Here is an 18,847-nt window from a genome sequence, read left to right as displayed (position 1 = left end):
CATCATAGGATTGAACCACCTCATTGAATCCATTCTCTGATTGGGTTTTTTCCCGTCCCAAACAGTGCCCGAAGACTAGTATATTAAAGGCCATGACATGTGCTGTCTTGTCTGTGGGGATCCCATGCTGCTAATGGCAAAGTATAAAGGGTTTCATCGAAGACAGCATTTCTAAAATTACCAAATGTTTGACATACATGTTCTCTAGTGGTGTCATTAAACAAAACAGAGGGAAAACATGATTCTCTTGACTTGCTTTGTTGCATTTAATCAAACATTACTTGGCACTGGATTGGTTAACAGGCATACAAAACACATAGTTGACCTGTTACCCAACTACATACAAGTAACTAAAAACATACAAATCTAAATCAAGAAAAATAATTTATTTAGCCAACTTATCTGTAGCTAGACTTCTAATAACACTGAGTACATTCCTTACTGTAACTATCAAGGGCGAAATGTACAAATTTAAAGGTATTCCCACCTTTATTCATGTGCAAGTAACCATGTACAAGGTACATTAAATAATTTACAACAAAGACCTGTTCACTCACCAGCACATGAACTATTTAGTATGCATTCAGTACTTGCATGCATGTAAAATAATCTTTTGTTAAGTTCTGTTTTTTTCAGTTATATCAGTATGTTGTAGTCCAGAGTATGAGTCAAATCAGCCAGTCTTTGTTAGAAGAATAGCAGTCCACCACCTTCTGTAGCTATACTGACTTTGAAAAGAAACTTTACAAGGCTGGAAACTATATTACAAAAAACCAACAACCGATACAGTGGGATATGAAAGTATCATGAAGTTCAACACAAAAACGTTCCAATGCACTTCATGATACATGTGAAATGTTTGTAAGGTTTCTAAATGCGTTCTTTTTGATTAGCAACAATATTTTTCAACTTACTCAAATTTATGTATGTAAAGGGTTTTTTGGATGTCAGTATATACTTAGTCTTCCAGGCCAGTGCGAATAAATTTTCATCTGACTGTGTAACAAGAATCCTGGCAGACATGCATTAGTAGCCACCATTTCTTCTAATGCCAGTGTCATTGTGTGTAAATTCAACCTTACTAATTAACAAGAACTGTGGTCCACCAAGTCTTGACCCCACAATGTGAATAAATTCAGCCAGTCCTTGCTAAAAGAACCGTGGTCCAGCATGGTGTCCGAAACCACCGATGCTTCCAAAACCAGTGCCTCGCAGTCTGCCCGCCCTCCCAGTTCCAGGAAAGTCTTGGTGGTCAGGACTTGGACCAAATGGGTCGAAGCGTGGGCGGGGAATTGCAGGTCCTGCCTGGCCAGGATGGATCAGAAACGGGTTTGGAATCCCTGCAGAGGAAAATTAATTGTCATAGCAACAGGTAAAACAACAACAAATATAAAGAAGAATTGTATGGAATTAAATGTCTCACCTGAGGAACATCCATACATGTAGGTGTAACTGAAAACCACATTTCACTGACCTAGAACTTAAGGTTTGAGAGAAACTGATCGTTACCTAAAACTAATGGTCAACAATGAAACTTGTTACGTTAAACTTTAACACACAAGTTGCCATCATTGCTGCTGCTGGAAAAGTAAAACCCATATCTTTCCTTTTAACTTTGTAAAGGAGAGACAACCAAAAAACATCCTTATTACTAATGCAAACATTATTATTAATAAAATGAAATGTTTACCAAAAATAAGGAAGAACAAATTAGACTACAAAAACATGAAAGGCTAATACAGGATAGTTTGAATAAAAACACACGCACAAAAAAAACGAATCTAAAAAGACCCGCTTTCCATTAATATGATTATGTATAAAACTATCACGCGTAGAAATTTGGTTTTCCATATTTTCATTTTTTATTTAATATAGAAGTTTATTTGTTAACATGCTCTGTTAGTCAGAAATGTCTGGGCGTAGCCGAGTGGTAAAGCGCTTGTCTGGGATCGATCCCCATCGGGCTATTTCTTGTTTCAGCCAGTGTACCATGACTGATATGCCAAAGGCCGTGGTATGTACTATCTTGTCTGTGGAATGGTGCATATAATAGATCCCTTGCTACAAATGGAAAAATGCAGAGGGTTTTCTCTAAAAATAACCAAAATTTTACATCCAATAGCCAATGACTAATAAATCTATGTGCTCTAGTGGTGTTGGTAAACAAAACAAACTGTACTGTTCTTAACAATGGCAGCAAACTTCGGATAGTTCCTTAAAACACTTTATTTATTCCTATATCCGAGGGTGTGTGACTTGTCATATAAAACCTATTTATGTGTATCTGATCATAGGAAAGTCAACCTACATTATAGCATTTTCATCAAACAAACAATTCTAAAAAACATTTAATTTGAATATACTCCCAAAATAGTTCAGGCCTATTAAACATATTTTTATTAAAAATCCAAAGATGTGTTCCTAGTAATAACCATTTAAATAAAGACAAATAAATTTAGTTTTACACTATACACACAGACAGAAGATCATACTCTTAATTAGGGGCTGGATTTAGCTTAGTCGGTTAAGTGCTCGCTTGAGGTGCATGCGTGCAACTGGACAAAGGCCGTGGTATGTGCTTTCTTGTCTGTGGAAAAGTGCATATAAAAGTCCCTTGCTTCATTAGGAAAAATGTAGCGGGTTTCCTCTGATGACTACGAGTCAGAATTACTAAATGTTTGACATCCAACAGCCAATGATTAATTAATCAATGTGCTCCATTGGTGTTGTTAAACAAAACAAACTTTACTTAGTTACCATAAAACTCGGGGTGAAGGTCATAGTCGCCTCCTATGATCCCATGTGGATATAAGGGAGGGAACTCTGGCGGTGGATGCCGATGTGGTCCCCACAGAAGATTTGGAGTCACAAACATCATCTGAGCCAGAGCTTTTTTCTTCTCCATTTTCTTTCTGTACTCTGCTTTGTACAACTGAAAATAACAAAACCACAATTTCAATTCACATTATGAAGAAACACCCCCACCCCATTGTAAAATAAAAAGAGTGCTCATTTTATCTAGCTGGATATTACTGTGCCCTGATTTCTTAATACTATCCCCTCCCCTACATTGTTATTTCAGGGAAGGTATGGCCCTTTTATACAATAGTTACTTTGATGTGTTACATAAGATTTTATATCGGTAATATTCATCTTTTAACTTACATTATACCAAGGACTGGATAAGCTTAGGTTGTCAGCTCCTGAAATAAAACAATAGAGATTAAAGCAGTGTCATATTTCCTTTGTAACAGTAGGTATTTTAACTATGCTAAACTACCGAAAAGAGAATTTACAAAAAAAGATTCAGTATTTTGTATAGGCCTCTGAGAATTCATTGTTAGCATAAATAATTTATAGGAAGGAAGGAATGTTTTATTTAACGATGCACTCAACACATTTTATTTATGGTTATATGGTGTCAGACATATGGTTACGGATCACACAGACATTGAGAAGAAACCCGCTGTTGCCACTTCATGGGTTACTCTTTTTGGTGCTCTGGCTGAAATGAGAAATATCCCAGTCCTACACTGACCGCACATCGAGCAAGCGCCTTACCACTGGGCTATGTCCCAACCCTAAATAATGTATAGGTTACAGGCACCCCTTTTCCTTTTTGCATAACCTATCGGAGCCATATAAATGTCTTTAATGTATAGGTTACAGGCACCCCTTTTCCTTTTTGCATAACCTATCGGAGCCATATAAATGTCTTTAATGTATAGGTTACAGGCACCCCTTTTCCTTTTTGCATAACCTATCGGAGCCATATAAATGTCTTTAATGTATAGGTTACAGGCACCCCTTTTCCTTTTTGCATAACCTATCGGAGCCATATAAATGTCTTTAATGTATAGGTTACAGGCACCCCTTTTCCTTTTTGCATAACCTATCGGAGCCATATAAATGTCTTTAATTTATAGGTTACAGGCACCCCTTTTCCTTTTTGCATAACCTATCGGAGCCATATAAATGTCTTTAATTTAATGTATGAATGATAAATGGTTAGTGCAAAATTAGACCTGCATGAGCGATGCATAAACAAAACAGCTGATCTGTTTTGAAAGGCTTGATATACAACAATGTACATTGGTTATTGTTAAAAGTTTTCCAAAGCATGGAATGTCATACAAGGTTCGAACTTAACAAAGTCAATTCTGTAGCTGTGATATGAATCGCCGCAGATCAGGAACTTTACCAATGGCAGTTTCTTGCCATGGATGAAAATTATTGCCGTCAAGATAATTTTTGCTTTTTAAGTAACATTCACTTGTTGAAAAAGTTACCAGTTTAAGTTTTTGCTGAAAGTGGCTATCGCAAAAACATTTTTAAGTTGCCATAGGTAAGAAACTCTTAATTTCGAGATCTGTCATACTTACGCCCAAAGTCTTGAAGGAAAAGTCTCCTCCAGATATACGGGTCACGTACTACAAAATGGCACTGTTTGCATGTCTGGTCCACCTTCAGGGCACTCCAGGCATCCAGATAAGTGAATATCTTCAACTGTGAAGTAAGTAATACTAGGATGTGACACACATTTAAACATAAAACCTGAAATGATCCTTCAAAAGCTGGTAACATTTCCATAGTGAAATAAAAGTTTGGTTTTCATCACTTCAGTCTTCTTTGTTAAAAATTAAAACAAAATATTTTAAACGAAAGAAGCTGAAATATAAAACGCTGAAAAAATCATCACTGATAATAAAAAGAAGGAAGAAAAAGTATATTTGTTTAATGACATCTCAGCACATTTCAAATTTGGATAATTTGGTGTCTAACATATGGTTATTTCGACATGCATATATGCTACATATAGAATACTAAATGAGCTTGCCTGTCATACCATTTTTATGAAATGAGTGAACAGTTTTGGTATTTGATGAGCGAAAGCGAGTTGGATATCAACACTCTTGACAAGTTTCATAAAAATGGTCTGACAGGCAAACTAGTTTGGTATTTTATTTATTACAAACCAATTGCAAACAAGCCTCAACGCAGAAGTCGAGACCTACTACACTTCATTTTTTTACGAATTGGGTCAAGAGTGATCTATGTCACACTCACGTCATGTCAATATTACACTAGTTAGATATTGATCGATTGTTATGACATGATAAATGATTAAATGATTGAAAAATTAAGTCATAATCAAATAACAATATACAGTTCGATTTAGGTGATTGGATAAACTGCTAATTTTCAATGTTAAACATACTGTCAAATGACTAAATAATAATAAAACGCACCTGGAGTTCATGTGTCAACGCCAGCAAACCCTCAGAATCTGGTAAACCCAATTCTGTATAAAAATAACACAATGACATTACAACCTGAACAAAACATGGGAATTTGCGAAGTGTACTGAACACTTCTATCTCATCTCCACATCCTTAATTGTAATCACGGTCTTTCATTCTTAACGTACAGTGAGTTTGGTGGTGAACACAGATTATTCAAACATGCAGGCAAGTTTTATTTTGGATGTTTAACAGTTATGTCCCATATTATGCCAATTCATTAGTAATTTATGTATTTATTTGTTGTGTAGACACTGTTATTCCACTGGAGAAGACCAACTGATGCATACATTTGCTACTGTATTAGTACTACTCAACTTAGTGTCTATTATTAATATTGTACTGGGGTACAGTTTACTTACAAGGGAAGGAGTTTATTTGTTGGTTTTTTACATAACTTTTAACCAATGAAAATATAATACTTAAATATGTTTTAAACTGTTTAAACATACATGTGTATATGTCATATTAAATCAGATTTGTGACAATAACTAACTGAAAAACACTAGCCCTACCTGCCCGTACAGCATTTACTAAAGGGAGACAAATACGGTCCTTGACATATCTTGACAGTTTATCCAAGTTCTTGTAACACTGTAAGGCACCTGCAACAGAAGCAGAAAACTGAATGTTGACAGTTTATAATGCACCGGTAACAATATTTATTTAACATTTGTGTGTGCTATTTATTTTATTATGGCATTTCTGAACCACAATTATGAATGAATAAATGAATTTATGAATGAATGAATGAACGAATGAATAAAAAATTGGGTGAAAGGATGGATGGATAGTTGAATGAATAAATAATTGAACGAACAAATGAATGAATGAATGAATAAATGAATGAATGGCTTAACATATTTACCAGTGAGATCATCTGTAACAAACTCTGACGTCTTCACTTGAAGTTGCTGTGTGTGGAACTTGGATGATCCCTCAACCAGTCCTACATTAAATAAAATACATGTTCAAGTATTTTGTGCAATTATAATCACATATCCATCTACAGTTACAAATTAAAATATTGTTAAAAATCAAGGTATAGTAATAGTTATCACATGAAATATTTTAACAAAATCATCTGGCTATTGTAACCCATGTGGCAAGCATCCTCACTTTCTCTACTGAAGAACATTTAATGTCAAAATAACTGGATATTAGACAACAAATGGTTACACATAGTTTAACAAAAGTGCCAGTGTGGTACATGATACACCCGTCAGGAGTTTGATGGAAAACCATAGATATTAATGAATATGTTACAGGTATGATTCAATTCTAATTATGTGAAATATTTGGAATGGGATGGATGAACAGTTTGTTTTGGACCAACTACTGAGAAGGTGCTGTCTGATTAATGAAGTTATTGTTCTAGCAGAGAAACAGTTTATGTATGTAATGTTAACAATACAGAACTGCCAAGAAATTAGCATATGTAAATGGTCCTGGACTTCTTCAAAGGCTAAACAAGATTTTCCTATGATGTTCAGAATATAGATAAATTATTTGATTTGTTTGTATCACAGTGACCTAGTAATTGTATGTGACACACCAACATCCCAAGTTGCTCCTACATGTGAGGTTTGATGGTCCTGTATGCATCTGTATACAAGATATGGTCCGGACAAGGATTTACTGTTAAGTTCAGTAGACCGTGAAACGTAGTTCACAGTGACCTAGTAATAGTATGTGATACACCGCCATCCCAAGTTGTTCCTACATGTGAGGTTTGATGGTCCTGTATGCATCTGTATGCAAGATATGGTCTAGACAAGAAAAGGTTAACAGACGGACGTATGTATGGACGTCATACCATAATACGACCCATCATAGACAAGCGTATAAAAATGTATTGAGGTGTCATTCAACAAATATTCCTTTCAACAAATATTCCTTTCTTGTTCTAGCCATGGTATGTGCTATCCTGTCTGTGGGACGGTGCATATAAAAGATCCTTTGCTAAAATATCCAATTTTACATAATAATTCTTCCAGTATATATTAGTTATCAATCTAAATATGGTTAAAAATCATCTATAGTTACCACTTAAAATATACTTAAAATTAAAAATTAAAATTTATTAAAAGTAAAAAATCATCTACAGACTACAGTTACCAATTAAAATCAAGGCTCAAAATGTAATGGGGGCAGGCAGTATATGGTTCTCAAAATGCACAATTTGCTTTTTAATACTAATTAGATATCATTTTTTCAAAAAACTTTAAATTTGCTTTTTCTCTTAATTTTTAAAGTACATTGTATTCCAAATATGTTTGGAATTTCTCTTTTTTAGGAGAGAATATGTATCTACGTTTGTCTCAAATCTTCTGCACTGCTGATAAAAATATGTTATGCTACATCATTACATGCTTTAGTAAGAGTCTAATTGTGAGACTAATTCATGCCTACTGTTCCAAATAAAAGTTGAGAAGCAAAGACTGCTTCCCATTCAATAAAATTAATTTGAAGCCTTGACAATACTTTTACAAATCATCTACAGTTACTAGTTAAAATATATTAACTATTTTACAAAATAATCTTTTTTAAAAGCTGAAACGAAGTGAACAAATCATTTCCAAATTTGTATCAGGATTACAGTATATATTCATACATTTCCCAGTTACCAGCTGTGCACTGTGCCACAACGGAAATTGTGCAGACACTGTAATATAGTCTAACATGGTGTGGACTGTAATCGTGTGATGCATAATAAAATCAATAGTCTTACAGATATCTACGCTGTAGGCCTATAAGTTAAAAATAACAGCCCACTAGATATATTTTCATTTTAATTCAACTTATTTTCGTGCTTATATCCAATTAAGGTTCAAGCACGCGGTCCTGGGCACACACCTCAGCTATCTGGGTTGTCTGTCCAGGACAGTGGGTTAGTTGTTAGTTTGTTAGTGGTTAGTGAGAGAGAAGAGGGTGTAGTGGCCTTTCACCTACCCACTGAGCCCTTAAGAACTCGCTCTGGGTTGGAGCCGGTACCGGCTAGACTTTTTTTTACAGTGCAATATTAAGCTAGTCATATAGGCGTGTATTCAAAAATGCTTTCGCACAGATGGAAATATGAGAATGCTTTCCGGAGATAAAAATACATGGGAACAGTTTCCAATATGGCGGTCAGTAAATTGAGTAATAACACTTCTACTAATTCAACTCTGTGTTACTAATTTTTGTTTGATGATGATCACGAGGATTTAGGGGATGATGACAGGATGACATTTTTTGTTTTAAATAAAGAAATAAAATTCAGAGCAACCAGGTTTGCTGAAGACATAGTTGAAACCATGCTACCCTACATTTCTAGAATATGATAAAAATTGTATTTCATGCTTTTCTTAAGTATTAGTATTCTGGTGCCCCATCATCGGGCCTATGCATAAAATTATGATGTGAAACTTACATCAAATTCGAAACTTGTAACTGAATTTAAAAAAAGGTTTTTTACTTGTCAACTAATAGACATAAACCATTATGAAATAAAATGTTCATCATTTCCACCATGTTGTGCTGCATTCATTCTCCAGGCAAGGTGGTGTAGGACAAAGGGTCCACTAGGTTCATATTCAGGAGCCGATCATGCTTTAGGTAAGGGGGGTTTCCGAAACAATATGTAAATGTTTATAATTTGAAACAATCATGTTTCCAAAACATTGGGGGTTAGGGGTAGGTAGGCAGGCTCTTTTTCAATTGTTGTGCATGAATGAGGAGACAAGAGGGTACACACATGTGGACATCAATTTAGATCTACCTTGTAGGATTTGGGTTTTTTAGCTGGAGGGGGGTTTCCGTGCAACTGGGAAACCCCCCATAATCCACCCCTGATATTCAAACCCCCACACCCTACTGGTCATGATCACGCCATTCTAAAATTACCTTTATAAAACACTGAGAAAATGTATTATTAATTAATAAAATATGTTTGTTATATATTTTCCCATTCATTTATCAAAGCAAGCACATTAATTACATTCATTTTCATTTTCAATTATTTTTTTGTCTTTAAAAAAGAAAAAAATGTGCCCTGAAAATAGTTAAAATACCACAAAAGTGTTTAGTCTACCATGCCATGCCCAATTTCTGGGGAAAACACAAAACATGCAGTTAGAACTTACCGTGAATGACCAGCGAACTTCCCATGGGTACCCCAGTGACAGAACAGACAAGATGTTCAGTGTGAGAGTGTGTGTACGGGAACCGGTAGAATCCACGAGTCTGCCAATCTTTTGGTAATGCAAGGTAGTCCAATGGATCACACCTCACATCCTAATAATGGTCAAGATAAAACACAACACTCACTGAAATGTAGGCAACCACAACTGGTTTCAAGGATAATTAAAATATTCAAGAATATATTTTTGGTTAAACTATGCAATTGAATTTAATTTAAGTACAAAACTTTAAAGAGAAAACAGGTTGTGCACCCTCTTGTATGATTATCTGCAGTCAATATGGTATTTTGTATAAAGTTCTGATACAGTACTCTGTAACTAATACAGTAGTATCCTGCGGTCAATAATCAATTGAGAGGGTATCAGTTAATGCTATATTACATGTATGTATAGTCTATACCACAGGTGTTCCATCGACTGGTACTAATCATACACCTATAACCACAGACCAGGACTCGAATGCCCATGGTCTATACAGTATCATGTGGTAAATTCAGCATGCTGTACTACAGTCAATACTGACAATAGTTCAAACAGTAAACTGTACAGTACAGAACTGCATCAGTACAATAGCCTATAGTCAAAGATTTTGTACAGTATAGTATCCTGTAGTTTGAGTCAATGCAATATAAATTACAGTCAATACATAATCCTATTCAGCTAGTATAGTATCCTATGGTCAATACAGCTCCTATACAGTCAATATACTGTATCCAATACAGTGTCCAGTAATCAATACAGTATTGTGTTATTAATATGTACAGTATCCTGTGCGTCAAAACATTATTATATAAGATAACTTTGAACGAATTACCTGCACCAGCTGATAGCCAGATTCAAGCATCATTGCATGTATAACAATCCATAAAGCATCGCCCTTGCTTCTACATCCCGAATTTGCAAACAGGTGGTCAAGTGCTGCTGGTACAGCATTCCGTGTCGACTCACTGCACAGAAGTGGCTCACTCAAGCACTTGTTCACCACTGCATCAAACACTGCCACACCACTGTCATCTTCAACAGGACGTTCACCCATAAAATAATTTGCTGTTTCTTCAGAAGTACCTTCAGCCATCATGTCATCTGTGGTGTCCCTAGAAGTATCTTCAGCCATCACACCACCTGCTGTATCTCTGGAAGTACCTTCTATCATACATGCAGCAGTAACTGCGGAGTTTCTAGAAGTACCTTCAATCATAGCATCATCTGTGGTGTTTCTAGAAGTATTTCCAACTGGTTCAGCTGCTTGTGCCCGAGAACTGGCCATGCTGGTAGAGCCTTGAACACTAACCATACTGACATCATTTCCTGTTGGAGTGACAGCATCTTGCTGTGGTGTGATTACAAAGAGTAAATCACCGGCCACAATTCCCAAGTCTGATAAACATGTGCTGTCATCTGCCGAAATAATATCATTTTTGTTCAAACTCAACTTGAAATCTCTGAAAATCAAATTAAAATGTTTGAAAATGAAGAAATGAACACAACAAATTTAAACAACATACTTTAAAATAGCAGCAGAGTTGATCATTAAATCAAAAGATGTCTCATATGATTCTAAAGAAAAAACACCACTACATCACTGGTCCATTTAAACAGAGGGACATTGCACACCCCTTACTATGCTTCAGTAATGTCAATCAAATAATTTTGCCTTTAATGTGCATGTTTTCCGTATAATCAGACTTCATTTGCCACTCGCAGTCTATACAATCACCATGTCCAAATCAGCTGTGGAATAAGCGTAGATCAAACCACTTGGCTGATTTTTGTTTTCTTACGAGTTTTATGTTGATAAAACTTGTAAAAAAAGAGAAAAATGTAATAGAGACTCTATGATATGTACTAAAAGACTATATTTCATGTTTCACTACTTCCTTTTCATGTTCCACAACCCTTTTTAATTTTGTGCATCTGTCTTTTGAAAATTGACCTGCAATTTTTTGTTTTGGTTTTAGCAGGTGAATTTCTATTTTACCCACTACATGTAGGTCTAAAAAATGGAGACTGCTTTTCACAGGCTGCTATTTCAAACCCTGAAATGGGGAGCGGATAATTTTGCCATGCTCATATACCATGAAGGTTTCGAGCATGTCTGTCCCGGTTCCTGTCTCTGGATGGCCAGGGGCCTGACACGGGACAGACCCTGAAATGCACTTCTTCTTTTTTTCATACTGTGAATAGATCGAATTTGATCTGTGTAAACTGACACCAAAGAAAGCAAACCTCTTGTTACATGGTTCTCCAGGCCAATCAAACCATATATCAATGTGTAAAAACTTGCCAGCTATTCCAGGTTTCAAATGCTTAGCATTACATAATTTAACCTGTAGTTTTAACAGCCTCTATTATAAACATAATAAAAGTTATATTTTATTGGAGCAATGAAAACATTTATTTTATTGTGTCGACAATCTCCAGCTGCACCAAATGTGTCATATGATCAGAACTTTCATTACTTCTTTTGTGTCCACTGACTGTTGTCTGATATTTTGTCCTCAGTTGCAGATTTAATTGGTTACAACTAATAATTTTTAACATACTGTGATAGTGTCATTTGTTTATTCTGCAATCATAATTATAAATAAAAGATTACATTTAGAAATGTTTCATTTTTTTAAGGATATCATTGCATATAAAAATAATGGAAGTGGAAATGTTTATCATTATCAATCATAGGTGCTAAATAATAAATAGTTACAGTCTTTGTCAAAATGAAACTACATTTATGATTTATCACCTATCAGTAAAAGAGATAGAAATAACAACATTATCCCACATTAGGGGAATACTTTTTCTTTTTTAATGAATTTAAACTATTGAAATCTTTATTGAAATAATATAATTTGTACTTTGATTGGAATCTTTTACTTTTTGGCCAGCGAGTACTAAGTATTGTATAGCTATATCTGTATGCTTGGTAAGACAGGGCTCAAACTTAACAACAGCACTGACAGCAATTTCCATAGTTGCGATATGAATTGCTGCTGGTCAGGGGATTGACCAAACAGTTTTTGCCGATGGATAAATATTATTGCTGCCAGTTGAAGAGATTGTTTTTTAATTTGTTGTTAAAGTTACTAGTTTAAAATTTCTGTAACCGGACTCAAAATTGCCATTGCTAAGCATTTTGCCTTTGGAAAAAACCCCATATTAAAACTGCTGTAGGTAACAAATCCTATAGGTCGAGCCCTGTAACATGTTGTTCGGAGTGAAAACCTCAGTCAGTGCATAAAACATACAATAATTTTTTCGGTACCTGTCTGTCAAACAAAATATTCCCAGATACAATGATAGACATTGGAAGCCGTCAGCGGGGGGGGGGGGAGTTGTATATCAACTAGTGGTAGGGGAGGCATAACCTCCACATAAATGATGGCAGTTGCCCGTGATCACATCGACTTCCGATGTAATCACTCGAACAGGTCTATCGATTCTGTTTCATTTTTAATTTACATTTTCATCGAATATATACTCGTACCGACAAATCGGTGTTTCTGTGCGGATCTTATTGCGAAGGTCTCCGAAAGTCAAACCTGAAGAGTTTGCATCATCAAAATTCAGAACTATCGTTATATTCTGATGTCGAATTTTGATTTTCATCTTGATCAATACACTACATAATTTCAATATCAAAACACACGGAAGTTATTAGAGCTCTTCCACGAAAGGAACAAAAAGCCAAATTTTTCTGTACCATATTTTCCACCATTTAATACTAAGATCCAACATAAAACTCGATAGCGACGTACTGTGTACCAAACTCCCAGTCCGGTACAGCCACAGTGGCACAGGCTCCAAATTAGAGTGAGTCTAAATGGATCCACGTATATCTCCCAAATCATTAACCTCTGTTCTGGACAGATAACCCATTTAGCTGCAGCTATTTGAAGTGTGTGTGTGTGTATGTATGTGTGTGTGTGTGTGTGTGTGTGTATGTGTGTGTGTGTGTGTGTGTGTGTGTGTGTGTGTGTGTGTGTGTGTGTGTGTGACCTGGACAGCATACTTGAACACATCAACCTGAAGCTAAAACCAAAACAAAACGAAATAACGACACCACAGCACAGTGTTTTATGAACGACAAGTGTCACAAAGATATGTTGAACATAAGCAATATATAATTAAATATCTAGCTGATTATACATGTCCTAGTTAAACATTGACTTTATTGAGAATTTAAAAGTACTCCCAGCCTACATTATATCGGGTGCCCCCCCCCCCCCCCAAAACTGGGGACTGTAACTTTGATATTTTACCCTCATTGCACTTACTGCCTCTAGCGTCGCTTTGTTTTCTTACAATTTTGAATATGTTGCTATATTTTAACAATATTTCACTTATGATCCTAAAATGTTTACTGAAGGTGGCAAATATCCATATCTTTATAATATAGTACAGCTGCTTGTGCCAGAGAACTGGCCATGCTGGTAGAGCCTTGAACACACTGTCCTACTGTCCTGGAAATATTAGGCCCCGTATCCATAGACTGTCCCCAATGTGAACTTGTGACCTTGTGGCGTTGTGACCTCGTGACCTGGCCTTGTATCCTCCGTCATCATAGCATGTTCCCTGTGGTGTGTGCACTGCTGATTTATTCTACTTATTACCACGTTATTATCTTATGAAACAAACTTTGAACAGAATGGAAATCAAGGAAATCACAAAAGCTTTTAATGCAAAAATGATTTTGTTTACAACTAAAGGATGAACCGAACTCCTGGTGTTTGTCATGGTAATCCTTATTTGTATGGTCCCACAGCAGCTCATGTCCTCTCACCTCCTCAATAAATTCAGCTTCACTCATATTGAGAACACCTTCACATGATATCAACACCAACATGTCTTGTACGCTCTTGTGGCGTATGAAAAAGGATGAGCATTTTCATTCCATGTGTTCCCGGTCAGTAGGTCACACGTGCCGTGCACAAGGTTCTCTGGGTTCAACCTATGGGAACGGTCACTAAATAAAACAAAGGTTCAATGTCTATGTGGCGCGTCACAAGGTCACACGCGAACACGGAACAAGGGAACACACCACAAGGGAACAGTCTATGTATACGGGGCCTTAAAGTTACCTCCCTATAGGGCCTACGTTTTAAATAATTTCGTATTCAGCAGGGTTATTGTTTGTTTTGGGCCACGCGATATATAATATAAAACAATTAATATTATTATTACCTTTTAATGCATTACGTCACCAATAATTCACGTTAAGTGTCATAAACATTAATCTTTTTTCCTTTTCATATTTGTTTTATAAGTGTCGCTGCGTTATCTAATTTTGTAAACAGATCGAGTAGGGTCTCAATGAGTACTCGAGTACTTGGCCACGGGTCGAGTTTAGCAAGACTTGAGTCTGTTCACAGGACTCGAGTATCCGTACAAGGTCGAATACAATCATCAGCTATAATACAATGGACAACGTAGGACAATATAGCAGTAGATAATCAACGATATAAGTTACACAATAATTATATGATCATGCGCTAGTTTCTCTTTTTAAACTGGCCGTCCGTCCATTACAATGCTGAATGTAAAACAGGTTTGTAAATGCAATGCAATGGCATGAGTTGGCATCCATTTTCAGCGCTGGAATTGAGATTCATAATACTATGTTACTTTATTCCTTAATCTCATCATCTTTTAGTGTAAGTTTCGGGTACTCGGGTCCGGGTCGAGTTTGACCTTTGAGTACTCGAATCCAATATTTTAAACTCTTGGAAGCCCTAATATCGAATAATTCAAGAACGTGTCAGTTTGAGAAAGTAGCATACTTCCTGTACAGGAGCACCAGTTATTGTTTTTCCAGTACCAGTCAGTGGCGGATCCAGAAAATCAATTTAGGGGGTCCCCAGTGACATGAGGTGGAATGCCAATGGAATTTTGGGGGAGGTTTTGAGGGGGATCGTAAAAACATGAAAATTAATATATAATAAAATTATAACTACTGCTTCTGCCAGAGGCGTAACCAGTACGGAGTTAATTTCCCTCCCCTTCAATCAAAATCTACCAGGTGTGCTTGTTGGGTTACTACTAAATAAGAAAATACGAAATACAGGACCCACCTGAGCTGATAATTAATGCACTTGCTTCATTACCTAACCGACTGTACGAACTTAAATTCTATAGGTGCCATTCTTCTATTTCCGAGAGAAGTAATTTCTGAGACATTATAGGGGCCTACATATGTTCACATGCCACGTTCACTGGCTTGTTTAAGAGTGAGAGAAGAAACCTTCCGTGGCCACATAGACTACTCGAACTCGAATAATAGCGAGTCGGACCATGGGTCGACATTAACGGTAACCCGGGGTAGGTTTTTTGGGCTACCGATTTCTCGCTCGGGCTACCAGATGTTTAAACTCGGTAGTCCGCTGAGCTACCAAATATGTTTTCACGTCCAGTTATTTCGCGATCAACAAGATGCTTAATTCATTGGTGTCTGAAATCCCACCTTAGCACCTGAAATATACGTTTTGAAATAAACAAATCATGACCGGGGTATTAATTAGTCCACCACCCTCTCCAATATGATCCATCAAGTGGTGGAGGGTCAAACAACCCATACCCACGTTGTTCCAAAATTCCAAGACAAAGTTATATCGCGACTGAACGTATACACAATCTGTTTTCTTTTTTTAATTCCTAACTGAGTTCTTGAATCATAACTGTGAAACATGAGAACTGTTCATGAGGATAAGCTCGCTCGAACAATTTGACTGGTACCATCGTTTTTGGGGTTTTTTTTTTTATCATATCACATTCATTTAATGTTAGACGCAAACACCAGTCCAGAACGTAATCACCAGTGTTCGCTCGCCTGAAAATGCTTCGAAATTTCACAGTTCACACAGTGGCTATTTTGCAATTAGCATGTCACTGCCAGTTTTCCATACTATAAAGTATACACCAATGAATGAAGCGTAGTTTTCATCTTGTGGGGATTTTGTTTTTCACACAATAATGTAACATATATATATATGGTATAAAAATAATCCATGTGGAATTAATTTCTGTATTTCTTGGACTGCGTTTTGTAACTAAAATAGTAGGCCCTATGATGCATTGTTTTGACAACTGCCATATGATGAGTACAGGCTTCAACAGCCGGTCTGTTTTCATAACAATAATGAAACCTGGGAATACGGTCAAAATAGGGTACTGTTTCACAAACATATTGGTAGTCGGTAATGAAATGGTCTTTGTAAGCTTATGGTAGGATCGATCCCCGTCGGTGGACCCACTGGGCTATTTCTCGTTCCAGCCAGTGCTCCACAACTGGTGTAACAAAGGCCGTGGTATGTACTATCCTGTCTGTGAGATGGTGCATATAAAAGATCCCTTGCTGCTAATCGAAAAGAGTAGCCCACGAAGTGGCGACAGCGGGTTTTCTACCTCAATATCTGTGTGGTCCTTAACCATATGTGCGACGCCATATAACCGTAAATAAAATGTGCTGAGTGCGTCGTTAAATAAAACATTTCTTTCCTTCCCTGTAGGCTTATGGCAATCGCGGATCCAAGGGAGGAGGGGCGTGCGCCCACGCTTTTTCACCGACGTCAAGGAACAAATACCTGTTCAAACACCTCTTACAATTCCCGTCGCCCCTACACAAACCCCTGGATCCGCGCCTGAATTGGGCGAGATCTAACTCACTTAGTAGAGAGCTCGCCTACAGTCGTGCTTTCGTCGTAGGATCGAATTATTTCAGTGGTTCCATTTTCTGATTGGGCTTTTTCCCGTCCCAACCAGTGCTCCACGACTGGTATGTCTCCACATGGGGGGGTGTGGGTGTGTGGGTGAGGGAGACAAAACAAAAACACCTATCATCGGCGATGCTGTCAAACTATTCTAGTAAGGCCATTTGGCATATGCGTTGTTTTTGACACGGTGCGGGCGCGGATACGAAAAACAGCACCGCTCATATGGAAACAAGTTTGTTTTGTTTAACGACACCACTAGAGCACATTTATTTATTAATCATCGGCTACTGGATGTCAAATATTGGTAATTTGACATAGTCTTAGAGAGAAAAAACCCGCTACATTGTTCCATTAGTAGCAAGGGATCTTTTATATGCACCATCCCCAGGACAGGATAGCACATACCACGACCTTTGATATTCCAGTCGTGGTGCACTGGCTGGAATGCGAAATAGCCCAATGGGTTCACTGAGGAGGATCGATCCTAGACCTACCGCACATCAGGCGAGCGCTTTACCACTGGGCAACGTCCAGCCCCCATATGGAAAAACTGCTTGATAATCAAATAATCGGTTTTTGATGCGTCCGTTTTTCCCACTCTGCACCCGTTCAGCCTGATCTCTCCATACTATATCGACCTGATAAATGATGAAAAATAAAATGAAATTCTGGTTCTATAGGCGCTGAAACTAATTTTTCTTCTGATTTCTTTTCTTCTTTTTAATTTTCTTTTTTCCCAATATATTTTCTGGGAGAGGATGACTCGACCCCCTATAAACCCCGCTCATGACAGTCTAGCCCCCCCCCCCCCCACACACACACACATTTCTGCTCACATGACTTAGGATATGACTCCTTACTTAGACGCCAATGCTAAAACATTTGACCAGCCTGGGTTAAGCCATCGGACCGAAGGCTGGTCAGACGCGTGTGTAGCAATTTTAGCTGGATGGGGGTGTTAGTGGGGGTGGGGTCTAGACTGTGGCCAGGGGAGTTTATTGGGGGGGGGGGGATCGAGTCATTCTCTACGGAAAAATATTGGATAAAAAGAAAATTTGCTTGAGCAGGGTTTTGATCCCTGAAACACCCCCCCCCCCCCCCCCCCCCCCCGCTGAACACGCACTGTTGTTAGGTATACTGGGTTCGACCCTGGTACCAGCTTCCAATTAGAGTTTTAGTATTCAGTGGGTCACCAACGTCTCTCTTATTAATTTGGGCGGGACGTAGCCCAGTGATAAAGCGTTCGCATGATGCGTGGTCGGTCTAGGATCGATCTCTGTCGGTGGACCCATTTGGCTATTTCTCGTCCCAGCCAGTGCTCCACAACTGGTGTAACAGAGGCCGAGGTATGTACTATCCTGTCTGTGGGATGGTGCATATAAAAGATCCCTTGCTGCTAATCGAAAAGAGTAGCCCATGGAGTGGCGACAGCGGGTTTCCTCTCTCAATATCTGCATTGTCCTTAACCATATGTCTGACGCCATATAACCGTAAATAAAATGTGTTGAGTGCGTCGTTAAATAAAACATTTCCTTCCTCTTATTAATCACTAGCGACAAACCCACTGTCCTGGACAGATAGCACACATAGCTGAGGCATGTGCCCAAGACATCGTGCTTAAACCTTAATTGAACATAGGCTCAAAAATAAGTTTAAAAAGAAG

General features: G+C 37.5%; 1 protein-coding gene across 2 annotated transcripts; it reads right to left on the bottom strand.

Moving 5' to 3' along the window:
- Positions 1–252: 252 nt before the first annotated feature.
- LOC121367642 (F-box only protein 7-like) lies at positions 253–16,445 on the bottom strand. 2 transcript variants are annotated; one of them, XM_041491934.1, is made up of 10 exons: positions 15,547–16,445; positions 10,296–10,923; positions 9,425–9,575; positions 6,169–6,249; positions 5,816–5,905; positions 5,250–5,302; positions 4,383–4,506; positions 3,166–3,203; positions 2,758–2,932; positions 253–1,340 (listed from the first exon to the last, which is right to left on the bottom strand). In XM_041491934.1, exons 2-10 carry the CDS (start codon positions 10,773–10,775, stop codon positions 1,150–1,152), a joined length of 1,383 nt encoding a protein of 460 aa, XP_041347868.1. In that variant the 5' UTR covers positions 10,776–10,923; positions 15,547–16,445; the 3' UTR covers positions 253–1,149. The 2 variants fall into 2 exon arrangements, with proteins under 2 accessions (XP_041347868.1, XP_041347867.1); XM_041491933.1 differs by lacking the exon at positions 15,547–16,445 and adding an exon at positions 12,963–13,158.
- Positions 16,446–18,847: the final 2,402 nt, after the last annotated feature.

The sequence above is a fragment of the Gigantopelta aegis genome, chromosome 3 (assembly GCF_016097555.1).
Source record: "Gigantopelta aegis isolate Gae_Host chromosome 3, Gae_host_genome, whole genome shotgun sequence".
NCBI lineage: Eukaryota > Metazoa > Mollusca > Gastropoda > Neomphalida > Peltospiridae > Gigantopelta > Gigantopelta aegis.
The sequence above is the reverse complement of the archived record's forward strand: the minus strand, read 5'-3'. Positions and strand labels throughout refer to the sequence as shown.

What these genes read in the sequence shown, in the direction of transcription:
- LOC121367642 (XM_041491933.1), bottom strand. Translation starts at nt 13,084, where the DNA reads ATGAAAATCAAAATTCGACATCAGAATATAACGATAGTTCTGAATTTT. An exon ending in AGTAAATGCTGTACGGGCAG is followed by an intron (nt 5,303 to 5,815) that starts GTAGGGCTAGTG and finishes ATTTTTATACAG; the next exon opens with AATTGGGTTTACCAGATTCT. An exon ending in CCTTCACCCCGAGTTTTATG is followed by an intron (nt 1,341 to 2,757) that starts GTAACTAAGTAA and finishes TTTCCTCTGCAG; the next exon opens with GGATTCCAAACCCGTTTCTG.